Source organism: Equus quagga, chromosome 15, assembly GCF_021613505.1.
Source record: "Equus quagga isolate Etosha38 chromosome 15, UCLA_HA_Equagga_1.0, whole genome shotgun sequence".
Classification (NCBI taxonomy): Eukaryota; Metazoa; Chordata; class Mammalia; order Perissodactyla; family Equidae; genus Equus; species Equus quagga.
In genome coordinates this window covers 28620459-28647162 of record NC_060281.1, presented here as the reverse complement: position 1 = coordinate 28647162, position 26704 = coordinate 28620459, and the positions used below count along the sequence as shown (strand labels likewise).

General features: G+C 48.3%; 1 protein-coding gene across 4 annotated transcripts in view; it reads left to right on the top strand.

Moving 5' to 3' along the window:
• The window catches only part of PPARD (peroxisome proliferator activated receptor delta), a 73202-nt gene that overhangs the window by 32789 nt on the left and 13709 nt on the right, over positions 1-26704 (top strand). For 2 of the 4 annotated variants that reach the window (XM_046639652.1, XM_046639655.1), the window contains exons 3-4: positions 10220-10405; positions 23905-24135. In XM_046639652.1, the coding sequence (XP_046495608.1) occupies positions 24006-24135 (130 nt within the window). In that variant the 5' untranslated portion in view covers positions 10220-10405; positions 23905-24005. The remainder of the gene's footprint in view (positions 1-10219; positions 10406-23904; positions 24136-26704) is intronic. The other 2 variants (XM_046639651.1, XM_046639654.1) reach the window with 1 other exon arrangement.

The following is a 26704-nucleotide window of genomic DNA, read 5'->3' as shown; positions in this document are numbered from 1 at the left end:
GCAGAAAGGTTGCTGTGGTGTTTCTCCTCCTACCCCGGCATGTGGCCGTTTCTGGCCCAGGAAACCTTGCCTTGTGCTGTGTGAAGCTCTTGGAGCTGGGAGGACCAACAGCCCCTGGAGACCCTGTCGTCCTGCTTTCTCCCAACCTTGGGTTTGCATATTTGTCAGGAGATGGGGAAGCCAGGCCTCTCCCAGACCCAGATCAGTTTGGGCCACATGCAGGGTGGGCAGCCTCGATCTGCAAGCGGCCCCAGACCCCTTGCTCCCCCTTTGGCTCTAGGCTCTCAGTTCCTAACCTTTGGCCGCCAAATGAAAGGTGGAATTGCCTCATTTCTTCCTCCTTGTGAGGCCCCAGGGGTTCCTCTGGGTGAGCTCAGAGGTTGTTTTCATCTCTCCTGCTTTGACTTGTGCTGAATTTCTGCCTCTGGGTCTGTTGCAATATCTGCCTGGTCTCTGGGGCCTGAGCCCAGGTTTCAACAGGCTGCCCTCAGTTTACCCTTAGGATGAAGTCTAGTCATTTTAGCTTATTTTTATGTTAAAATGTTTGTTAATATAAAAATAACATATAGACATGAAAAAGTTAGATGACAGCGAAAGATTGGACCCAGGGCCTCCAGCCCACCCCCCAGGGTGAAGGTGAGGGCGATCAATTTCCTGTGTATTCTTCCAGAATCTTCCCATGCGCACACTCGTGTGGACGCTGTGTGTTCTTCCTCTTTCTGCTCATCTCCCCTGTGGCAGTGGGGAGCACGCTGAATTGTTTTAACACCTGTCTCTTTCTCTTGAGTGTATCTTGGAAGTCTTTCTGCATCAGTGCGTATAGATCCACCAAATTCTTTCTTTAAACCTTTTTTGTACATATGATATTTGTATAGTCTAACCAATGATTTTCCAGTGAACATTCACATGAAAATGCCTTAGATTTGTCAAGTGAGCTGTGGCTTGTAAAACATCTTCACCACTGTTTTGAGACCCTCACGGCCGCGAGGAAGAGGAGCCAGAGGGAGCTCCCTGTGGCCCAGGGTGTCTGGGCAGCGAGGAGGCGGGCGAGGCCGGCGCTCGCTTAACGCAGCATAAAGCAGGCTGCTCCTCAGAGAGGCTCAGGTGGTTTGGGGACTGGGACCTAGAGGGGCACACGTCTGCTAGAAAGAGCACGCGAAGCAGCGTCTGCGGGGGGAATGCAGGGGCAGCAGGTGTCGTGGGGGGCAGAAGGAGAGAACTTCCCCAAAAGGGGTGGAACTGGAACCAAATCTTTAAAAAAATTGAGGAGGGGTTAGGAATGAGACAAAAGGGAGGGCATTTCAGGCAGGATGGCAGCATGGGCAGAGGCACGGAGATGCAAACATGTGGCAGAAGTTCGGGGCCCCGGCACACTCTTCCTTCCGCCACCAGCCTGGTCCCATCATTCAGTCACAGATGTTTAAATGCCTGCTCTGTGCCCGGCACCTTTGGGATCCAGAGAGCAGCAGAACGACTCAGTGCCTGCCCTCCATGGGCTCTCAGACTCTAGCCAGGAGATGCTGGATGCACACTGGCAAAACTAATTAATGGTGATGAAGGCCAGAATAGTGGTTACTTCTTATTGGGGGGTCCACTGGGAGGGGTGTGAAGAACCTTTTGGGGTACTGGAAGTGTTTTCTGTCTTTAGCTGGGTGATGATTTTGTGGTAGTATATATATGTAAGACTTTGTGGAGCTACATACTTAAGATTAATGCAGACTGAGTACTCTAACCGTGGGTATGTTATACCCCTGTTATAAAGCAAGCAAGCAAATAAATAAATAGCACATCCCCAGAATAAATAGATAAGTAAAATGCAATAGTAAGAAAGTATGGAAAGGGCTGTGCTTGGGGAAGCACAGGGACTTTAGGAGGACGTTGCAGGAGGATTGAGGAAGTGGTATATAAGCTGAGATTTGAAGGGTGAGGAGGCGTCAGGTTAAGAAGGGGATGAGGTGCCTTGGTGGAAGGAACAGCCTATGCTAAGGCCCAGAGGCAGGAGAGCCTGGCGTGCTGGAAAGTTCGGGTGAACAGAGTGTAGAGTTTTGAAGGGATGAGATGAGATTCCAGACCCTCACCTTCTCTCACTGCGTTGTTTCAGAAGCCCTCTAGGGGATCTCTCTTCCTCTCTCTGCTCTTGTGGGCACTGGAACCAAAGCACCTGTCTGATTCTGCCCTCCCCCTTGCCTCAGAATCAAGTCCACCCTTAGTAACTAGGAGGTCAAGGCCGGCTACGTCCCAGCCCCGTATCTGTCCTTCAGAGAACTGGATGCCCCAGCCCAAGGGACAGGTCGCCATTCCCAGATGGGCTCTGCGTTCTCAGCCACCTTAGCCTTCCCTGGGAGTACCTTTCCCAACCTTCTATTCCAAAATCAACCCTGCTTCTCCTGAGTTGAAAATATTTCTTCCTCTGAAGTGTGCACCTCTTATGTGACCTCCATCACCAGCTCCAAAATCTAACACCTATTCCAAAATCAACCCTGCTTCTCCTGAGTTGAAAATATTTCTTCCTCTGAAGTGTGCACCTCTTATATGGCCTCCATCACCAGCTCTTTGTACACTCACTCTCTTCAAGGGCAGTCTCTGCCTTACTTCTTATGGCATCACCCCCTGTGGGTGTCTAAGTCAGTGCTTTTGTACATAGTCAGTGCCCAAACCAATCCCATAGATGATGTTTTAATTACATGGAGCTCTGGCTGGAGGTGAGTGGAAGATTGCCATGGGGGTCATTGAAATGCTGCCTGGGAAAGTGTCAGAACTCTGGTGCTTCCAAATTCCCGACAGTTATTAACTTTCAGGATTCAGAAACAAGGAATAGAATTTCCTGGGAATTCCCCAAATCATAAATTATCCTATAGCTTTCATAACACTCTATCAGTTTTTAAATAAGAATGAGAGACCTAATAAACTATGAATTATTTTTCTGTGATAAAAATTTCAGAGGTTTTTCTGTAAGAGGAAAAAAAAAGATATAATAAATGCATGGTTTATTATTATTTTTAGGAACAATATATTGTGACAAGATTATATATATTTTATTAACATATTAAAAAGATCTCTACCTAATGTAGATTTTTTTTTTTAAAGATTTTATTTTTTTCCTTTTTCTCCCCAAAGCTCCCCGGTACATAGTTGTGTATTCTTCGTTGTGGGTCCTTCTAGTTGTGGCATGTGGGACGCTGCCTCAGCATGGTTTGATGAGCAGTGCCATGTTCGTGCCCAGGATTCGAACCAACGAAACACTGGGCCGCCTGCAGCGAAGCGGGCGAACTTAACCACTCGGCCACGGGGCCAGCCCCTAATATAGATATTTGATAATAGAAAATGTTAAAGGAAGAGAACATTAATATAACATGAATGCCAAGTACAAATCATTTAATGATTTAAGGATAATACCCCAAATATTTAATATGTTAAAGTTATTCTTAAAGTGAAATTTTAAAATTTTATTTTTAAATTTTCAGACACTAGAATTCACCCTTTTTGGTATGCATTTCTATGAGTTTTGGCAGATTCATTGTCATTAACCATTGCCATAATCTAGATAAAGAACTGTGCCATCCCCCCTTAAAAATAATGACATTCTTTTGTGCTCCTCCTTAGTGGTCAGACCTCTCCATGTCATTGACCCCGATCTGTTCTCTGTTCCTGTAGTTTTGCCTTTCCCGGAGTGTCGTATAAATGGAATCATAAACTGTGTCGCCTTTTGAGTCTTTCACTGAGCATGATGTATTGAAATTTATCCATGTTGTTACATGTATCAGTAGCTTGTTCCTCTTTGTTTTTGAGTAGTATTCCATTGTCAGGATGTACCACAATTTGTTTATTCGTTCTCCAGTTGAGGGATGTTTAGGTTGTTTCCAGTTTTGAGCAATTTTGAATAACATTCATATGCTGGTTTGAACATAGGTTTTCATTTCACTTAGGTAAATACCTAGGAGTGGGATTGCTGCATCTGTAGTAAGGATGTGTTGAACTGCCACACTGTTTGCCAAAGCAGCTGTGCTATTTTGCGTCCCTTCCAGCAGTGTATGAGAGTTCCAGTTTCTCCACAACCCTGTCAGCACTTGGTATTGTCAGTTTTTGTTTTGTTTTGGCTGTTCTAATAGGTATGTAGTGGTATCTCGTGGCTTTAATTTTTTTTTCCTAATGACTAAGGATGTTGAGCATCTTTCTTATGTGCTTATTTGTCATCTGTGTATTTTCTTTGGTGAAGTATCTGTACAAATCTTTTGCCCCTTCTTAATTGGGATGTTGTTTCTTATTGCTGAGGTTTGGGAGTTCTTTAAATATTTTAGATAGAAGTCCTTTGTCAGATGCCTGACTTGCAGATATTTTCTCCCAGTCAGTGGCTTGTCTTTTCATTCTCTTAATGGTGTCTTTGAAGAGCAGAAGTCCTTGATTTTGATGTTTAGTTTATTGATTTGTTTTTAATGAATCGTGCTTTTTTCCTCTTCTTTTCTTTCTTTCCGTGGTTTTTTTTTTTTATTTTTGCTGAGGAAGATTTGCCCTGAGCTAACATCTATCCCAGTCTTCCTCTATTGTTTAGTATGTAGATCACCCACACAGTGTAGCCACTAACAGAGTGGTGTAGGTCCTTGCATCGGAATGGAACCCTGGCCACTAAAGGGGAGTGCAGTGAACTCAACCACTAGGACACTGGGGCTGGCCCTGAATCGTGCTTTTGATGTCATATCTAAGAACTCTGCCTAACTGAAGGTCACAAAGATTTTCTCCTATAAGTTTATAGTTTCTTATTTTCTGTTTAGATTTGTGATTTGTTTTTAGTTAGTTTTTATGTAAGGTATAAAGCATAGGTCAAAATTCTTTTTTATTTTTTTGCATTTGAGTTTCAATTATTTCATCTTCATTTGTTGAGTTCTCTTTATTGAATTGCCATTCACTTTCATCAAAAAATGATTGGTCATATTTGTGTAGGTCTGAAATGAAATTTTAAAATGTGCAAAGCATTAATTGTCCTTTCTGATAATCTTGATCTTTGTTTCATAACAAATATGTCAGACGTAGAAAAATTTCTTTCATTTTGCATTGATGTTGGTTGAATTGTTAAGCGTGTGTCCAAAAATATCTTCAATTTGAGCACAAGGCACGTGTTATTTCATATAAACTCATTTCCTTTTTTAGTAGTGAAAAACTTTGCCTGCTTGGCCCAAGTTTGGTTTTGCCTTTGCTTTTAGTAATCAATGCTGTTTTTACCCATTCAGATTTTAGATCAGTTTCTGATTTTGTGTCTTCAAATTGCATAATACTCATGTCTTTTCTTTCTGTTTCTCCTGTAGCAAATAATCAAATGCTAGAAAATGCCAGGGAATATTTTTGAGTAGTATTTGAATAACCTAACACATGGGTCTCCTAACAAAGTTAACAGCACTACACAGAATTACATGTCAACATTGCCAGTATAAGGACATATTTTGTTTCCAAACTTATTTCTTAGAATACTACTTGTAGGATTTGTGGATACTATGAATACAAATGTATTCATACATATTTGCAAGAATGATTTACCATTAGCTGCATACGGGGCCCTGAACACACACTTATTACATGGCAACAGCTACAAGCAAGACTTGGTTAGATTGTGACCACTTCTCTCCTCCATGTTCCTGACCTGGTTCCCAGAGATAGCAGCCTTGACTTTCAACTCTGCATGTTAGTTTCTTGCTCTTGCTTTGTACTTGAAGTCAGTGGATTTCTTAGAACCAGTAACATCTCTGGGTTGATTGTTAAGCTTTAATTATCACCAGTATTATTATATTTTTCTATCTTCTCAATTTCTCAATTGATGTTTCTCATACTTTGGGATTCAGCAAAACAGATAAATTTCTCAAGAAATGTTGGAAAGGAAGTTTTGCATGGAAACATTAATCAAGAGATGTCACAAGGCAGGACATGAGGAAAGCCAAGTGTGGTAGGGTTTCCTGGCAGCAGGTAGGTTCCACAGGGCAGCCACTGTGTCTCGTCCAGCACAGCGTCTTTGGGACCCAGCTTAGTGCCTCACCCATGGAGGGTGCTCCAAGTTGGTGGCTGAACAAATCACTTTCCAACCAAAGGCTATTTGGAAGCAGTGTGTAAATAACTTTGACAAAGATGGTTCAGGTTGTAGAGTTTTGTGGAAGATGAACTTAAAAAACTCTGTGAGATCCCTATTGGGTCAAGCCTTGAATGGCAAGCAGGCAAGCTTGGAATTTCATATTCTGGAGACTGGAGAGAGAATCGAACATGATCCAACTGAGTCTTCTTTGACTCAGAGCCGTGGGGTGAGCTGAAGGCAGGACAACTCTTTTCCTCTCTGTTTTTAGTTTAATTAAAAGGTCAAAGCTACAGAAAATTGAAACAAAATACAGTGAACTTCTCTGTTTCCCTCACTAAGATTCACCAAATGCTAACAGTTTGTTACATTTGCTGGGCATTGTGTCATAGATTGTGCACATTCCATGTTTGTTGGATTGTTTCCTCGTGATTAGATTCGGGTTCACACTTTGGTGGGAACCCGCATAAGTGATGAGTGCTACCTGCTGCTTCCCTTCAGGAGGCCTGAGGTGCCCGCTGCACCCAGCACAGGTGATGCTGATAGCTTTAGTCCCCTGGTTCAGTCGGTGTCTGTGAAGGCTACTTTTGTTTTAAGGCAGGGGACTTTGGAAGGACCTTTTCGCTGACTTTTGGGAGTAACTGACAGCCATTTTGAAAAGAGTCTGTTTCTGTCAGTTGCAGCTGCTATTGGGAAACATCTTGGTGTGGTTTAGAAAGCCCTGGGAGCAGGAGACCGGGATTTGGGACCAAGCTCTACAACTGTCTCTCCCCCTGGTCTCTCTGGGCTGAGCGATTGTACATATAAGGAAATTGACGCTCAGAGAGGCGAAGCAGTTTGCCCAGGGCCGCTCAGCTAGTGGGCAGCAGAGCTAGGATTCAAACCCACTTCTGTTTGGGCCAAAGCCCTGCCCTTGGCCTTGTGCCAAGCTGCCGCCTCTGAAGTGGCTGGTCGTCATTATGGTGGCACCCAGTGCTAGGTACTAGTGCTCAGAACAAAGCAGAACATAACCCTTGTGGGATCTGAAGTGAGAGGGAAGTGCCTCTCTCTTGCCAGGTTCCTCTCCTGCACGTGGCAGGCTGTCCTGCTGGAAGGCCGGGGCACCTCAGGCAAGCTGGTAGGTGGACTTGGATGCTCTTTTGTGTTACAAAGCTGAGTGAGCTGCTGGTCCCGTTCCAGCCCCCGCTGGCCCAGACAGGGAAATGCAAGCATCAGGTACCTGGCCTTGGCCCGCCTTAGGGTCAGTGCCCAGGATCCCCAAATTGGCCCATGAATCTCAAGGGCAACCCAGATGGGTGGAGGAAGGTACTGCCTCAGCCTCCTGGGTTCCTGGGGGAGGAGGGAGACAGGAAGTACTGATGGGGGAAAGTGTGCAGAGCCTTGCCAAGCAGGTTGCTGTGGGTGGGGAGGGAGACACTGCCTGCTGCTCTAGTTGCCCCGAGGTTTGGGTGGAGGTTTTCGAGGACACAGCCAGAAAGGGGGCTATGGCAGTGACTCTGGAGTACGCCAGGACTGCTCTTGCCAGCTTTCTGCTCTGGCAGCCCACCAGCCCACCTGTCATCTTCCCAGTTAGCAGTTCTCCCCAAGGCAAGCAGCACCTGAGTACTTAGTGAGTGGTGTCTGTTCCTCATGCTACCCTGGTACCCTTCCCCAGAGCAGTTGTGGGGAAAACAGTGGCTCTGGCTCAGTCAGGATGTGGCTTGTCAAGGCCGTGTCATCCTGTTGCTGTAGATGTAGGAGTCCAGGAAAGTCAGCCTTCCTGAGTTCCAGCCGCTTCTCCCTGCCCTGTTGATCCGCACAGGCCTCCAGTGAGAGGGCTGAATGCAGGGCCGGGGCCAGAGTGGCCTGACAAGGAGTAAGCTGTGCTGTGTGGGCCCTGATGGGAATTCTGGAGAGTTCTTCTGCCCTTGGTTCATGGCCTCCTCAGGTCTTGCATCTTGGCGAGACCCCCAGGGCTCTGGCAGCCTTGTAGGCAGGGCAGAGGGTGTTCCTGGGGAGAGAGAAGGCCAGCGAGAGAGCAGTGTTTACAGACAGACTCCACGTCTTCACTGGTTGAACACTCAGGGAGCAGTGGCCGTGCTTTACTGGCTTCTCTCAAGGGAGCCCCGTCTCCCTCCTGCTGGATGGGGCTGGATCCATATGAGGAGCCTGGTGTGACTTGCCGTGCGAGGCCTTCTGCTTTCTGAATGAATCCCCCAAGTGTCAGCGCTGAGTCACTCCTGTCCTGACCTTCTCCCGGCGCACCCATCCTCCTGGCTCTGCGGCCTGAGGAGTGAGATTGCAGGGTTTTGACCAGCTTTCCCACTGAGCACTCTTGCAGGCTGTCATGCAGGTGTAAAATCCAGAAGCCACCTTCAGAACGAGGGGAGAAGTGGAAGGTGAGGGCTTGGGCCAACTTTCTGACTCTCCACGGTGCTTTGAGGTTTAAAAAGTCTGTTCTGGGCTCCCTGAGATTTAAATACTCCTGTTTTAGTTGTCCTTTCACTCCCTCACCTCTGGTTCTCCTTTTCCTCTTTTGAGGACTTCATGCTTCTCAAATATTTGTTAACTAGGCCCTTATCTGGGACCTTAGAAAGCAACCACCTGAAATGGAAAGGGAGAACAGAAAGCGAGTACTTAAGTCTTTGGGATCCAACACCAAGAGAGCTTTGCTTCCTCTGGTGTCAACATTCGCCTTCAGTTCTTGAGCTGGTTTCACTCAAGTGCGATGCAGAGGTTTCCATTCGGGAGAAAGCAGGCGGTTTTGAAGGAGACTCCTAGCTCTTCTCCTCAGCTTCACTGCAAAAGGCATTGATGCTAGTTTTAAAAACACATACAACTACCAACATGTAAAAGCTTTTCATCTCCCTTGTCACTCTCCTCCTCCCCTCCCTCCCATTCCACACTGTTTCCCTTCACAATTGTTTGTTGCTGGGCAAGTATATGTCAGCGCTGTGTTGTTGTCTTAAACAAAAGGGGCCTGAGGCAGATGTGCAGTTCTGGCCCTGCTGTTTCCGCCCCATGTCTGTGCCCCGTGCTGCTCTTGAGGGTCGACAGAGAATTCCATGACGTGGCTGTGCCAGAATGTCACATCTTGAGCTAGACTTCTTCAGCCTTTTCTGCTTCATCTTGCTACTCCCTAAAGTAATGATGGCTCATGTTTGTATTATGCTTTTAAAACTTTTTTTTTGTTTTTCTTACTAAATACAGCACATGTTCATTATAGAAAATTTAGAAAAGTCAGATAAACAATAACAGAAGGAATAAAAATTACCCTAAGAGATATCCATCTCTAACATTTTGGCGTATTAATTGTATAATACAGATGTTTTTCACATTTAGTATGTCATCGGGTCTTACGGTCTCCATTTGGGAAGACATGCGGGTATTAGTCTCATCTCAGAAATGGGAAAGCTCAGGCACCGAGAGGTTCAAAGGTTGCCCAGAGATACACAGCATAGTAATGACAGAGCTGGGATATACTTGTCATGCAGCGCTAATGCTCTCTCCACTGTATCCCACTATCTTCTCCCCTCCAGATGGAGAGGAGGATGCCGGGGGTCTGGATTTCAGCAGGGCCTGGGCAGTCACTGTAATCTATTGAATTGCCTTGTCCAAAGGTTAATAAACAGATGGCACCTAGAGGAAAGTGTCTCATGATGCTTTGGCCCCTTGTTGACTTAGGAGAAAAGATAGAAGATGTGCTCCTCACATTTAAAGTATCGCCATTCCAGCACTTCAGCTTCATCTTGGATGTTGGAGTACAGGAGCCACACATCAAGAGGGTGTGATAAACTAAGGAAGAGGAGGGGTCGGGAAACTGTCAGTGACAAGTGCCGGAGTGACTGAGAGGTTTCGCCTGGAGACAATGACTTTGAGGAGAAAGAAGATACAGGCCAGGAGACTCGGTGGCCAGAGGCCAGGCAGGACAGGACTAGGCGTGAAAGTTAGTTGGAGGCAGGGTCCACTCATGAGGATACGGAAAACTTTTTAGCATTGGAGGGGTGCAGGAATCTGGTTCGCGTCTGTCTCCACCTCCCTCTCCTGGGCCTGGCACCCTGCGTTTCCCCTCCCCAGAACACCCTGCCCTCAGTCTGTGTAAGAAATTCATCTGCCCGTTCCTCGATTGTATTTTCTTCTCTGAACTCTTTTCAGTGTTTTCTCTAATGAGTGTATTTTACTTTTAAGATCGTTTCTGGATGACCCAGCTCGCCTTGGCCGTGAACCTTCCCTGAGGCGTCCAGCAGAGGCCATTTCCTCCTCCTCAGCACTCAGCCACCCTCCTCCCCTTCCCTGTTTGTGTACAGCCTTCCGTCTGGTATTGCAGGGACTGGTCTTATCTTCCTGCCTGACTGGAGTGTAAACACTTTAAAGGTACCTGAGCATTTGTCACCACCTCCCCACCCCCTATCCTGAGATACCTGAGGCCTGGGAATGACTGAGGTCCCCTTTACATTGAATACTGCTCTTGGATTCTGCTGGGTGAGAGGATGTTAAAGTCAAAAGGGGAATAGAAGCACCCAACACTCCCTCCCAATAGGGAAAATGAAGCTCGGAGAAACGAACCACCTCCTCAAAGGTCACCTGGTGGGTTAGCCAAAGAGCCGGCCTGGACCACAGCTGGGCCCCTCAGCCAGCCGTCTCTGGACTGCATGTTTTCCCCTCCACTGCATTTCTACCAATTTATTGTAATCCTAATGAGCTCCTCCTGTGACTGGAATGGTCTGGAGAGCAGGGCTGGATGCCCCTGGAAAACTGAAGCCCGGGCACCAGTGATCTGTATGGGCTGCTTCAGGCTGGGCCACGAACATAAATCTTTTTTCAAGTTATTTGTTAAATAAACGAACAACTGTTTATATTTATTGAGCAATTTCTATCTACCAATCACTCCTCTAAGACTTAAGGATCAGTGTGAATCAAATAGACGAAAATCTCTGCCTTGTGGGATTTATATTCTTTTGAGGAGAGACAAGCAGTTAACAAATGAGAAAAAAAATACACATATATGTATGTGTGTGTATATATGTATGCATACACACACACACATACATACATACAACTCCAGATAGCTCTGGAAAAAATGAAGCAGAGAAGGGAAATGGAATACCCGAGGGTGGGCTGGGGTGGTTTTAAATAGAGTTGTCAGGTGAACTGCCACGTTTGAGCAAGCCCTGAGGAGATGAGGCAACAAGCCATGTAGATAGATACCTGAGGGAAGAACATTTTCAGCTGGAGGGAACAGCTGCAAAGGCCCTGAAGCAAGATATGCTTGCTGTGTTCAGGACCAGCAAGGAGGCTGTGTGCCTCGCGCACAGTGTACCAGGAGGGGGGTAGTAGGAGGGGCTCCAGTTCCAGAAGGCCTTGCAGTCCAGTGCGAGTCTGGGCAGGAAGCTCCTGAAGGGATTTGATCAAGGGAAGGACAGAATCTGACTTAAAAGGATCACTGACTGCTGTGTGGAGAGTAGTGGGATGGATCCAGAAGCAGAGAAGCTAGTTAGGGGGCTGTTACAGTAATCCAGGCAGGAGATGATGTTGGCTTGGGCAGGGTCGTAGCAGTGGAAGAGGTGAGAAGTGATTAGATTCTGGGTATGTATTAAAGGCAGAGCCCACAGATTCGCTGACTCCACCATTTTGGTCTGGCCAACTAGAAGGTTGGAGTTGCTATTTACTGAGATAGGAAAGACCTTAGAGGGAAGGTCAAGGGCTCGGTTTTGGTTGGTAGGCTTGTGATACCATTGGACATCCTTGTGGAGATGTCAGAGAAGCTGGGCCTGGAGAAATAAATATTGGAGTCATCAGTATATTGAAGGTATCAAAAGCCACGAGCCAGCATAAGATCATGCAGGGAGGGAGTGTAGATGGAAAATGAAAGAGACCTTTTAGAGACTGAGAAGGAAATTGCTGACTGGGACCAGCAGAGGAGATTGATAAGGAGCAGGAAGTGAGATCAGAGGAAAACTGGGAGCCAAGTGAAGAAAAGGTGTTGAGGAGGAAAGAGCCAGTAAGGTATCACGTGATCTGATGGGCCAAGTGAGATGAAGATAATACATGCACAGTACAGAGGGTTTAAAAAGTACAGTGACATAAAAACAATAACCCACCACCTTATTCATACAAGGAAGCTTCCTTCTCATTTTTGTCTATACCCATTTTTATGGGAATGATGCTATGTTTTGTATTCTGCTGTTTTTCACTTCACAAGCTATTAACTATTCTATGAAAACCTGAGTTTAGTGGCTGGATAATACTCCATTTTCTGGGGGTGCCCTAATTTGTTTAACCATTCCTTTATTACTGGGCATTCAGTCATTTCTGCTATTTTTCATTATTATAAATATTTTTCATTGTTATAACAATTGATTTCATTATTATAAATAATACTGCATTGAACAACCCAGTACATTTTTACTGTGAGGGGAATTCAGGGTCAGAGGATGTGAACACTTTGAGGTGAAGCTCGAACTTGGGAGCCATAGTTTCTCCTGGAGAGCTGACTGATCTTGCTTAGCTGTAGGGTTCTGCTGTCTGCTCTCCCCTTGGGGAGGTTCGGAAGTCACTCAGCCCTTCTGACCCCCATTTCTGCCTTCCCTCCTCCACCTGCAAGTCCCATTTCTCCTGGGCCAGTCAGAGTTTCATTTTCCCTCACTCGGCCTGGCCACCCGCTCAGTGCACAGCCCCTTTCATTGCCACCAGCCTCTGTCCCCTCACCCCATTTGTGCATAGGGCCTGCAGGAGTTAGAGCTCCCCACAGAGGGTTATTATAGTGTTAAAATAAAATAATCCATTTTAGGTGCTCAACACAGTTAGTTCTGTCTGCGCTCCTGTCACTGGGCCTGTTAGAGGAGCTTATATACATGGAGGTGCTTCCTGAATTTAAAGGACTGGCTGATGCTCTAGTCTTAGTGTTGTTTAAAAAGAAGAGGGTATGAGGAGTGGTGTCTAGTCCGTGCCCTGGAGCCACGTAGCTTGTAGAGCAGGGCCACTGGTCCACAGGTTGGTGTGCTGGTCATGAGAGCTGTGTGTCAGAAGCTGAGGGGGCTTGGATGGAGTCATCAGGCCCAGGAATGTGGCTGTGCCTATCAGTTGGCCTCCTGCCAAGCAGTGCCAGGTGCCACGCCTGTTCCCCAGATATGTGTGTGTGTTGTAGCTGGGAGTCCCTCAGACCAGAACAGTGCTGAGAGGCTTGAGCCGGGGGAAGTCAGAGCAGGAATGGGCTTTGGAGATCCTCTGATGTGACGTTTTACTCACTGAGGGCACGGGTGGGGCTGTGGGAGAAGCACTCAACTCCACCTCATGCCTCGCCTCTTCAGCCTGAATCTTTCCAGGAACAGAACGGGCAGCTGCTTTCCAGACCCAGCCTTCCGGGGCTCTGGGAGGTGGCCTTCTCCCTCCTGCCGATGCCTGAGCTGGGTTTGCTGTCTCCCTGGCCTCTCAGAGCCCTGCTGGAATCATCTACATCTGTCCTCCACAGCAGCTGGAGGAATTCTTCTTTAAATGCAGCTCTGATCCTGCCTGTCCTCTTCATAACCCTCGCAGGCTCTCTGCTGCTCTTTGGATAAACACTCACATCCTCAACTCGCCCCTGAGGCCCCGTGTGATCTCCAGCCTCAGCTGGACCCGCCTCCCTGCCCTCTCAGCACTCCAGCTACACGGCCTTCTTTCCACTCTCAGAGGGTCCATGCCGTCCCCCTCCCTCTTGGGACCTTTTCACATCACCCTTCCCCCATTGTCCTGTGACCTACGAGCCTGCCTGTCAGCGAGAGGCTGCATCCTCAGGAACACCTCCCCGACTGCACACGCTAGGCCAGTGTGCTCTGAGTGTGCCCCACTGCGCTAGGCGTTTGTCCTTCAGAGCCCTGGTCACCATGCACAGCTACGGGTTGGTATTGGTTTCTTGACTAACATAGCCTGGCGCGTGATGCTGTGTTCTTAACAAACATTGGTTGAAGGAGTGAATGAAAGCAGCTGGCAGCAGCTGGCAGGGACCAGAAAAAGAGTGGCGGTACATTGACGGCTTCAGAGCCATAGCACCTGAGGTCCTCAGATGAGAAGCGGTCTGGAGAGGTCCCCTGGTGCAGCCCTCTGCCCACGGGCACAGCCACCCGTGCCTCAGAAGCCGTCTCTGAGCGGTGCTGGTCCTCAGCTCCCTCGCAGCTTTCAGTAGGAGAGATCTGGATCTCTTCTAGCACCTGGGCAGGCCTTTCTTATAGCTCATCAGTATCTCTCAGTATATTATTCAATTTGCTGTGTCCAAAACATTTTGAAAATGTTTCTCCCTTTTCACCCCATCATAAAAGTATCCCATGCTTGTTGTAAAGAATTTGGAGAGCGCAGAAGAATGTAATTAAGAAAATAAGAATCACCTATGACTCTACCCAAGGGAGAAAAGAACCATTAACATTTTGGGCCATGTCTTTCCGGTTTATTTCTATGCATTATGTACATGTTTTGACATCATTGAGATTCTGTTGTTTGTGAAAACTAGGTTTTAGTATCTGCTCAGTGTTCAGTGGCTCCAGTCGGAGGCAAATGGCGGGGAGAGTCAATGGCTGGGCCTCTCCCCTGCTCCAGGCGGCCGGGCATATTTGGGGCCTCTTGCTGATCCCCGGCGAGGAGCCCTCTTTCCCACTCAGATCGCTTCCCCCGACACATTCTCAGTAGCTCCCTGAGGCCGGCTTGTCCTTTTATTTTAGTGTAGCTCCACTCCACGGGGTTTAGGGGCCGTCTCTTGGTGGAGCTGGAAGAATTGTCGAATGTGGGGAGCTCCATGTAATCCCCTGAGACCAGCCAACAGTGGTGATTGCAGCAGCAGCCACAGTCCCTGTTTGCTGGACGCCTGCTATATATCCAGCACCACAGGCAGCTGCTGTGTGGTTATTTTCCTCGCCATGACTGCTTGGGTTAGGGGGCAGTATCCCACTCTCCTGGCTGTCTTTTCTTTGGTTCCAGCACCCTTTGAACAAAACCAGCCTCCAGGCTAGTCCTTGGGTTGGCTTCTGGTGACCTGCTGGAGTGAATCCATTTCAGCAAGGTGGCCACACAGGCCTCTCCTGTGCCCTGAGGAGAGTGGGGTGACCTGGATTGGCAAATGGGGAGCAGAGAACACCGTGGAGTTGCTGGTCTGGAAAGCCAGGGCACTGAGCCAGCACCCTGATTAATGATTGATTGGAAAGCTTGGAAGAGAATCAGCCCAGCCCATCCTCCCAGGGCCTCCCTCACTGCTGATCCTGAAAGCACTTGTCGGGGACTTGGGGCAACGTCTGCCCTTTATCTGGAGGCTTCTGACCCTCGTGCGCCATGTAATCCCCTAAGACTAGTGAACAGTAGTGAGAATAGCAGCAGCCATGCCCCTGTTTGTTGGACGTTTACTGTATGCCCAGCGCTGGTAAGCAGTTGCTGTGTGGTTGTTTAATCCTCACAATGACTGCTTGGGTTGTGTGGGAGAGTCCCAATCTTAGGGCTGAGAAATTCTGAGGGGAACTCTTAGTCTTCCCCTAATCAGAGAGAGGGAGAGGCAGAAGCAGGGTTTGAACCCAGGCCTGACACAAAAGCCTGTGCAATTAACTTCTATGGAGTATTGCATCTCCAGGGCAGTAACACAGGAAAACTGGTACAGTGGCAAATGTTATAACTGAAAACAGCCTGACTACGCTTAATGTGCCTGGTCTCTTTATTCATCCAACAAGTGTATGTTGAGCAGCCGCTAAGTGCCAGGCACTGTGCCAGGTGCTGGAACCTGCTCCATGTTCAAGGGGTGATGCTGGAACATAGGGCGAGTGGGATGGGGCTGGAAAAGGAGCCAGGGACCAGAAGCTGTGGCTGTCTTTAGCCCTCAGTGGTCATTTTCTGGCAGGGAGTATCCAGAAGGGCTTTGACCAGGGTGTTCTTGACAGGAACTGTTGGAGACTGGCAGCTAGACAAGGGACTCGGGGGTGATGGCTCCAGACTGAGGCTAAGAGCAGCTTCCAGATCCAACAGTGCAGGGACATACTAGCTTCTGGTCCAGTCTTACCCAGCACCACATGCGAGGCACACAACGTAGCGATTAAGACTTGAGCTCACCTGCCTGAACTCAAATCCTGCTGCTCTAGTTACTGTGTGGCCTTAAACTAGTTACTCTCCCTCTCTGTGCTGCAGTTTCCTCATCAGTTAAATGGGGCTAATAATAGTACCTGATTCTTAGGGTTGTTGTGAGGATTAGGTGTGTCATTATACATAGAGCCTAGTGTGTAGTAAGCCCTCAGAGAATGGAAGCTGGTACCATTGTGATGGAGGTGGGGAGCCCGACGCTTGGAGCTGTGCCCGCCTTGGATTCTGGTGCAGGGAGAGGCCTTTCAGGCTGAGCCACAGGTGGCTGAGCCCCAGCACACTGCCTGGCCCCACTCAGAGCAGACAGCCTGCTGTGGGCATCAGGGGAGCTCCATCTCCTGAGGATGGCTCGACTTGGTGGAAAGCTGCCAGAGGGCTTGCCTGCTGGCAGCAGACCAGGCCTCTCGAGCTCTAGGTCATTTGGATTAAGCTCCTGGCTACCCCTCTGCCCATGAAATTTACCTGCCCAAGGGGAAATGGATGGAGTCGTGCCCCTCCCCCTACCTTAGCTCCCAGTCACTTCTTGGGGCAAGAGAGTAGGTATTGGAATGGGAATACTGGGGCTGCTTGCACAGCAGGCTTGTGTCTGTGCATATGCAGGCAGCACACACGTGTGTGCACGCCAGAATCAGAGTCGTCCAGGCATTTGTTTTGTAAGAAATTCTCTTGCTAGAGACTCCATTTTTTGTCCAAGGGCAGCAGAGCAGCCCCCCTCGTTCTGGCTGCAGGACCCTTGTCCTCTCTGAGGACAGCACCACCCTCTTAAGTGGGACGAAGGTAGGACACAGTCAGAGGGTTTTTGGTTCTGGCACAGTGCTGGGGATAGGAGTAGCAAATCCAGGGCGCCTGAACCACATAAAAGTTAGCCAAGAGCCAGGGTGCGCTGTTTGAGTGCCGGGGCTGAAGCAGGCAGGAGGAGGCTAGGGTTCGCTGCAGGGAGACTGGGGGGCAGGCGGGCAGCTGCTGTGGAAATGCAGCCTGTGTGCCTGGGCCCAGTGCATGGGGAGGGCCTTGGGGGTCACAGTAGCTCCTGGCTGAGCAAGCTGAGAACCGTGGTGGCATGGGGGCAGCCTTGGCTCCTGGGTAGATGGGCAGACCTCAGCTGTAAATGGAACAGTCAAGACTGTGTGAAAATGGATGGCTTCTGGCAAAATGCAGGGATGGGCCACAGCACAGCGGTTCCATCTAAATATGAAACAGCACAAGAGATGTGTGTGGGGTTTACAACAAGCCAACTGCAGCTCCCCTCTCCCTTTAGCTGGTGTCCTTAAGAGGTCACAGTCAGAAGAGACAGCTCCAGGCTGGGGAGGAACACCGTCTGGAATCCAGGGACCCTGTCCCATATCCAAAATTCTAGCCAGAGCCCAGAACCGCGTCTGATTTCAAGAGGCAACCACTTGCACCCCCAGATACTGAGAACAGTTCCCTTGGTCGTGGTGAAATAACCTCCCAGCTGGTATTGTGGAAGTGGGAGCTGAGGCTCAGGGGTATTGGGTGTGTAGGGTGGCCTTCAGGGGCTTGGCCAGGCTTGGACCCCAGGATATCTGAAACCCTGTGGTCTTCTGCTTCATCCTCATGCGTGTTTTCCGAGAGACACCATGTCAGGCTCCGCAAGCCTAGGCTTTTTGTCACTTGCCTCTTCTGCTCAGGAGAGCTCACTAGGCTTGCCTTATGGGGGCTCATGAGGATTGTGCAGAGCCTGGGTGCTGTGCCCAGCAGGTGTCCGATGCATAGTAGGAGCTCAGTCAGCTCCTACCCCTCCCTCCAGGATTCAGTCCTGACAGTAAGCTCTGTCCCGTCTCCCCAGGGTCACTCAAAGGGTCAGAGGGTATGAAGGAGGAATGTGTGATAAAATATTTTATCAAGTGTCTATACAAGGCAGTGTTAGAGTTTTCTTCCTCTGTTTCTGCCTGCTAATGGGGACCCTAAATCCTCATGTCCCTCTCTCCCCAGCTGTAATCACCACAGACTGGTGTGCATTTCCCCTGTGTCCACTGACACCCAAGCTGCACAAATCCACCAACAGTTTGTTCTCATCAGCCTCATCCCACTTCCTGCTGAGGTCAGTGCCACCGCTCTGCTCAGGGCTCTTAGAAGTCACAGTACTGGCATGACTCTCTTGTGACTATGCTGCCCATCCTCTTGATGCTAGTCCTCAGAAGCCTCCTGTAACCCCTTCAGCCATGGGCCTGGTTAACCCCCCACCTGCCCCTCCCTCCCTCACCTCCAGACTTTTCAGTCCTGGAGCATGAAGAATCAGTGTCTCTGGTCCTTGTTGTTTGGATAACAGCTCATTTTTTGGAGTGTTTAATACATGCCACACACAGCAGTCACAAACTGCTCTTGGTGATCCTTTTTCCAGTGTTGTCACCAACCCCCTCCCCACAGTCCCATTCTCCTCTTTAGCTAAGTGTCCTTATATCTTGCTATTTCACTTAGGATTGTGTTCAGCTGCATGCAGGTGAAATCTGGCAAACAATGCCGTGTAAAACAGGCATTTAATTTTTCACCTAATAAATAGTCTGGAGATGGGCATTCCAGGGCTGGTTCAGCAGTTCTGCAATAGGAGCCGCAGCGACCAGGCTCCTTCTGACTTGGTGCCCCACGCTCTTAACTTGTCCTCTCATGCTCAGAAGGTAGCTGTTACATCTCCAGGCACCCTATATTCAGGCAGGAAGTAGGAAAGGGTAAAAACTTGTCTCTTTTATCAGGAAAGAGTTAAGGGTCTTTTCAGAAGGCCTTCCCAGTAGATTTCTGTTTACATATTGTTGGCCAGAATTGTGTCACATGAACACTGTAGCTGCAAGAGAGCTTGGAAAATTGAGTGTTTAGCTAGGCAGGTGTCTGATCCAAAGGAATCTGGGGCTCAGTAAGAAAGAAGGGAGAATGGAGTTGGGTAGACAACTGGGGGTGACTGCCCCAGGCCGTGCTTGTAGTCAGAGCCACAGGGCGGGAACTGCACCTCTGAGCATTTCCTTTGCTCTGGCTCCACTGATTCCCAGGTTTAATGCCCAGGGATGATCAGGAATTGATGCTAATCAAACTCAGATTCCTGGAGGGGGACAACTCACGCAGTGTAAGGAGTGAAGCCGCCTAGGGAGTGACAGCAGGAAGTAGTGGAGATGGTGCCAGTGGCGAGCGCATGTCCAGGTAAAGGGGCGGCCGCTGCTTGCGTCTTGAGGTGGGTGCCGGGGTCGTGCAGGCGTCCAGTGGCCAGGTCTGCACAGTTTTCAATAGAGGTCAGAAAGCCAGATTCTTTTAAGCTTTTTTTTTTTAACTCTATTTTGAGAAAAGTCTAGGGTTATAGAAATATTGCAAAGATCATACAGAGTTCCCATATATCCTTCATCCAGCTTCCCCTAATGTCAACATCTTAAATGTCACACACTTGACAAAACTAAGAAATTAACACTGGTACAATACTGTTAACTAAACTAAGCAGACTTTATTTGGAACTTACCAGTTTTTCCACCCTGTCCTCTTTCTGTTCCAGGGTCCAGTCCACCATTCTGTGTTGCCTTTAATTGTTAGGGGTCTAGCTCTCTTCACTTCATTCTGCAAATTGCTCTCTTCATTATATCTTAAAGATACTTCCATATCAGTCCATAAACGTCGTCATTCTTGTTGGTGGCTGCAAAGAATTCCATGTGTCCATATCATAATTTATTTAATAAGTCCCCTATTAATGGATGTTTAGCTAGTTCCCCACCTCTTCCTAGTCCAATAATACTGTAATGAATAACCTTGTACTAATACTTTCTGTCATTTTGCTTAAGTGGAAGTATAGCTGTAGGGTACAACCTAGAAGTGGTGTTTCTGGGTCAAAGGGAGTGTGCACCTGTAATTTAGATAGTCGTAGCCAAATTACCCTCTTTAGAGGTTGTGCCAATTTCCCTTTCCACCTTTCCAACAATGTGTGAGATTATTTCCCCACATGCTTAGCAAAAATGTGCTAGCATTTGTTTTAATCTGATTGTATAAAGTGTACTTCATTGTTTTAATTTGCATTTCTTTTATGAATGATGTTGAGCATCTTTTCATATGTTTAAGAGGCAGATATGTATATCTTTCCTGTAAACATTTTTTATATCCTGGGCCCATTTTTCTATTAGATTGCTAGTCTTTTACTTAATTAATTTGTTGGAAATATTTTAGGGAAATTAGTGCTTGGATGAGAGTTGCAAATATTTTTCCCAGTTTATTATCTGTTTTTTCTCTTATGATGGTTTTTTACCATATAGAAAGTTTATATTTTTATGTAATCAAACTTACTAACCTTTCACCCATAAAGTTTTTATGAGTTTAGTGCCATGCTTAGCTTCTTCCCACCTCAAGACTGCTTTTGTTTTGTTTTGTTTTGTTTTTCTTTTTGCGGACGATTAGCCCTGAGCTAACATCTGCCACCAATCCTCCTCTTTTTGCTGAGGAAGACTGGCCCTGAGCTAACATCCCTGCCCATCTTCCTCTACTTTATTACAAGGGACACCTACCGCAGTATGGCATGCCAAGCGGTGCCATGTCCACACTCGGGATCCGAACTGGCAAACCCCAAGCCGCCAAAGCAGAATGTGCAAACTTAACCACTGCGCCACCAGGCCAGCCCCAAGACTGCTTTTATAGTTCATGTGTTTTTTTTTAATAGTTCATATATTTTTGTTTTATCTTAAAAATTTAAAATTTATTTGGGCCTTGTCTTGGTATAGGGTGTGAGATAGGGATCCAGGTTAATTTTTCCCGATGCTTCTTGGTTGTCCCAATACCATTTATTGAAGAATCCATCTTTTCCCTTTGATTTGAAGTGCTGTCTTGATAACATATTAAAATTCCATGTGTGTTTGCATCTATTTATGGACTCCGTATTCTCTTTTATTGCTTGTCTATTCGTGTGCCTGTACCACTCTGTTTTAACTACTACAGCTTTACTATAATTCTTTTTATTCCTCTCCAGCTAATTCCCTACCATGTTTGCAAGAGTGCTTTTCCCCAGTCTCTTTGCTTTCTTCACATCCCATCTTTACTCTTAGTAGACAGCTGTCCTTCTACTTGATTAACTAGAAAGAGTGGGGCCACTCCATATGAGCTTTAACCCTCCCGCTCCCCAGCTGCTATGAAACTTCTTTGTCTTTTCCTCATCCTGCATCCTTGAATTATTCCCTTCCCATCAATCGTCCTGCCTCAGCTTCCCCCTTGAATCTTCAGACTGTCTTTCTCTGCAGACATCTCCTCTGTCCACAGCTTACTTGAGTCTCTTCTGGTCCAACAAACCTCTTCCTGGCTTTGCTACTTTCTCAGGCCAGCATCCTCGTGTACCTTCCTTTCCTTGACATATTTACCAAAAAATTAGTCTCCATTCACTGTCCCAGCTTCCCCACTACCACTTATTCTTTAGAGCCCAGGTTTCCATCCCAATCGCTTGGCTGAAACTTGTCTCACGAGGTCATTGATGACCTCACAGTCACTGAATCCAGGCAGTGTGTGTCAGTTTATCAGCCTTAAACTCTACAGCGTTCAAGACACTTGCCCCCTGCCCCCTGAAACAGCCCTTCCCTTGCCTCTGAGACGCTCTGCTGTCCAAGTCTCTCCTGCCTCTGGCCACTGCCCCATTGTCTGCGCTGGTGCCTCTTCCTCTCTCCTTCCTCGACATGTCACTCTCCTTTGGTGAACTAAATCCCTTTCTGTGGCTGTCACATCAACAAGGATGCCCCTAAATCTACAGATTCCCAACTCCCAAGCTCTTAGACTCTGGGGCGGAATTTCCAAACTGCCTTTAGGAGACCAACTAAGAGGTTACTGTGTCAGTCCAGACGAGGGAAGATGAAGACCTGATGCAAAGGAGTAAGAGGGGATCATTTACTGTCAGCTGCACGTTGCCTTGCTGTGAAGCAGTGCTTCTCAAGCTTGGCTGCACATTACAGTCACCAGAGGAATTAGAAATAAAGATCTAGAGCCAGCCCTGGTGGCCTAGTGGTTAAAGTTCAGCGCTCACTGCCACGGGGACCTGGGTTTGCTTCCCAGTCACAAAACCGCCGCTCACATAGAAGACCTGGAACTACTTACAAGTAGGATATACAACCATGCACTGGAGCTTTGGGGAGGGATAAAAGAAAAAAAGAGGAAGATTGGCAACAGATATTTGCTCAGGGCAAACCTTTCCCTGCAGAGAAAATAAAGATCCCAATGCCCAAGCTGCTCCCCAAACCAGTCAAATGAGCATCTCTGGGGATGGGCCCAGACATCCATATTTTTAAAAACTCCCCAGTGATTCCAGCATGCAGCTGAGTTTGCAAGCCTAGAGCAGGGTGAAAGGGAGGGAGGAGTCTCAGTTGACTCCTGCCATCTGGCTTTGATAAGCAGGTAGATGGCCATGTGGGTCACTACAGTAGGGATTGCCAGAGGAAAGGCGGGTTTGAGGGAAGATGGTGGGTTCTGTGTAGATAGGTTGAGTTGGAGCTGCCTGTGGGCATCCAAGAGGAGTCCCACAGACCTTCAATCTCCCTAAAGCGGGTCTTTCCTGCTCCTGCCGCAGGCCTGCACTGCTGCAGGACAGAGTCCAGGCACACTCCCAGTGCTGGGGCAGTTGAAGTGCGCCTACCTGGACACAGCTCACCTTCCCAGCCGTCCCTCCAAATCGGCTCTCCTCCAGCACCCCACACCCTAGCCAATAGGACTCCTCACCGTGCTGCCTCTGCATCTTTTCTCATGCTGTATCACCAAGACGAGTTCCATGCCATCTCTGGTCAAAATCCATCCCACTCTCGGCTGGCCCCGTGGCCGAGTGGTTAAGTTCACGCGCTCCGCTGCAGGCGGCCCAGTGTTTCTTAGTTTGAATCCTGGGCGCGGACATGGCACTGCTCATCAGACCACGCTGAGGCAGCGTCCCACATGCCACAACTAGAAGAACCCACAACGAAGAATACACAATGATGTACCAGGGGGCTTTGGGGAGAAAAAGGAAAAAATAAAAAAAATCTTTAAAAAAAAAAAAAAAATCCATCCCACTCTCAAGGCATCTCCCATAGCACCTCGTGACCTTACCACCTCTGGCTGTGGGATTTGTGGACAATATTTTACTTGCTAAAGGTTGGAACTGCCTCCTCCTGGGTGATGTGAACAAGGGGGTCACCACCTAGTAACCCCCCTTGGCAAGATTCCAGCACAGAGTGCTTCTCCTCTTGCCTGATGGCTATGCCTTTGAGGATCTAGTTGCTGATCTGCTGTCAACTGTGAGCCCACCAGGCAGGGGGTCCTGTCTTTTTTTCCACACCCAAACACAGAAAAGATAGGACCCACTCCCTTCAAGATTTGTGCCTTAGGGGAGCAGTGATTCTTGGGCCTGAGCGCTGGTGGGGACAGGTTGGGAGTTGGGAGGTGTGATGCACAGCAGGATGTCCAGGGGGACTGGAGAGGTTTAAAAAAGCCCCTCAGGTCGTTCTGTGTGGCTCCTGTTGACTCAGGAGGCTCAAGAGCAGGACACAGCACAGGATGCAGGCAAAGGTGGCAGTGTAGTGTGTCACCCTATCTGGTTCACGGAGACTGCTCTCAGCTCCACAGACCTGCTGCAGAAGCCAAGTGGACAAAGGGTGGGAGGGGAGGTGACTTCAGATGCAAAGAGTGGAGACCATGGGCTAGCACTGCGGGGATGAGGCCTTCCTGCTCTGAAGGGGCAGGGGGACTCCCTCCATCCTGTCCCCCAGATGGTAGCCCTCAAGTACGCCCCACTCCCATCACCCTCTCCACCTCTTCAGCACCTCCCCCAACTTCTTCCTGTCTTCCCCTTTGCCCAGGCTGGCGGGAACTGCCCTGGAGAAGTCCATCTGCATTCAGACCTAGATGATGCCAGAGCTATGACCGGGCCTGCAGGCGTGGTGCCGAGGGGAAATCAGCCATGGAGCAGCCACCGGAGGAAGCCCCTGAGGTCCGGGAAGAGGAGGAGAAAGAAGAAGTGGCAGAGGCAGAAGGAGCCCCAGAGCTCAATGGGGGACCAGAGCACTCGCTTCCTTCCAGCAGCTATGCAGGTGAGGAGGGGCGGGCAGGGGACACGGGCAGAGGTGGCACAGCAGGGCAGAACAGGGAACCTAGCCCTCTGCAGCAGCGTCCTGAAGGTACAGAGTAGCAGAGAAGTTAAGGACAGGAGCCAGACAGCCTAGATTCACACCACTGCTCTGTTGCCCGTCAGCTGCAGGACCTTGGGCAAGCTGCACCACTTCTTCCTGTAAAACAGACAGGGATCGTAGGGGCTGCGGACATGGACTTCTGTGAGAACTGAATGAGCTAGTGTTTGTAATGCATGTCACTGTCATTATTGTTCCCATCACCACTACCACAGGGGATCCAGGACCAATCTGCATTAACAGCCCACTAGAAGGATCAGTTGTACCTGGGATTGTTATGATCACTCAGAATACAGAATTCAGTTCATCTGGTGCTAATTATACACATCACCAGCTACATTGTAATTAGGCATAAATGCTAAGCAGTTAGTATGAATGACTGTAATTAATAACACTTTTGTGTAGCTGGACAGTTTTTTTTGTTTTGTTTTGTTTTTTTTATTAAGATTATGATAGATTACAACCTTGTGAGATTTCAGTTGTACCTTATTGTTAGTAATGTTGTGGGTACACCACTTCACCCTTTGTGCCCTCCCCCCAGCCCCCTTTTCCCTGGTAACCACCGATCGGTTCTCCATGTCTATATGTTAACTTCCACCTATAAGTGGGGTCATATAGAGTTCGTCTTTCTCTGTCTGGCTTATTTCGCTTAACATAATACCCTCAAGGTCCATCCATGTTGACGCGAATGGAACAATTTGGTCCTTTTTTATGGCTGAGTAGTATTCCATTGTGTATATGTACCATATCTTCTTTATCCAGTCATCAGTTTCTGGGCATTTAGGTTGGTTCCACGTCTTGGCTATTGTAAATAGTGCTGCGATGAACGTAGGGGTGCATGGGACTCTTGGGATTGCTGATTTCAGGTTCTTAGGATAGACACCCAGTAGTGGGATGGCTGGGTCATAGGGTATTTCTATTTTTAACTTTTTGAGAAATCTCCATACTGTTTTCCATAGTGGCTGCACCAGTTTGCATTCCCACCAACAGTGTATGAGGGTTCCTTTTTCTTCACAACCTCTCCAACATTTGTCACTTTTGGTTTTGGATATTTTTGCCAATCTAACGGGTGTAAGGTGATATCTTAGTGTAGTTTTGATTTGCATTTCCCTGATGATTAGGGATGATGAACATCTTTTCATGTGTCTCTTGGCCATACTTATATCTTCTTTGGAGAAATGTAGCCGGACAGTTTTGAGCTTCTCTTGTCTTGCTTGTTGGTTCCCCTTTATTTATCTGCTGTCAGCAACAGTGTAGACATTTTTCTCTGGTACCTTGTACCATTCTGTCCCCATCTTCCTCATCATCATCGTGCTGTCCCCACCGTCAAGGGCACCCCAGAATCCGTTCCTCAGCCCCTGGCCTTCCCTGCTGCTGCTGTCGCCCCTTCCCTGCTCCCTGTCCTGTCCCCCACCTTCTTTTCTTCTTCCTCCACCTAAGTGCCAGCACATCCAGCTGATCCTTGCTCCCTTCCCTGGAGTGAACTAGGATTATGAGAGGATGTACTGCCAGGAGGGGACATCCTGATCTTGCTGCTGGTTTCAGCTGAAGGAGATCCTGGCCACAGGTAGTGATTCAGGGCAGAAGAGTAGGCCCAGCCCACAAGGATGGGCTCTGGAGAAGGAGGTGGATGGTGTCAGAGTTCAGGCAGCGCGGGGGCTGTTGAGGTAGGACAAGCTCCTGCCTGGGCCTGCAGCAGAGAGACCCAAAAACTTGAGCCGCACTGCTTTGGACCTGCGCAGCAAGCCCTGGATTTGCAGAGCTTCTTCCTCTTCAGGGTCCATGATGGGGAAGGGTGAAGGGAGAGCCATCATCCAGTCCCTCTGATCCCACCCAGACACCCAGGAATGACCAGAGTAGGTCTGGTGTGATTTCAGGGCCCAAGAGACGGTATCCCCCACCCCCCAGGATAACCGACTCCTTCTTGGGTGCGTGGCAGCAGGGATGGCTTTGGAGAGCAAGCCTTTCTCAAAAGAGAGGAATGGCTAACCAGGAGTGATCTGTCACTCAGTGCTAATACACATACTGTTCTGACCTTGAGACAGGCAAGGTGGGTTAGGAAGCAGAGGGAAGACACTGGGGGCTAAGAATGAGCAAGGAATGTCACTGAGGACACCAAGGGGAGTGAAAGCGGAAGAGAGGGCCACGATTTGTGGGGTTTGCGACCTCACTGTCTGCCCTAGCCCACCTTATCCCTGCATCTGTGCTCAGGCGCATAGAAGTTACCAGCATAGAATGTCCCGTCCTGGGGTTTCCTACACTCCCTTGTAGGGACCATGTTGCCAAGTGATACTACTGTTTACATGCAGACCAGAGTGTGGTGCCTGGGCACACAGGCAGGGCGAGGTGGGTGTGGTGATGGTGTCCCCAGGAGCTTTATGGGTGGGATTTAGGACTCACGGGGAGATGTCTGGGGCGGGATTGCCCAGCCACCCTTACAGCCCTGTGTATGATGTGGTGTTTAATAGATTCT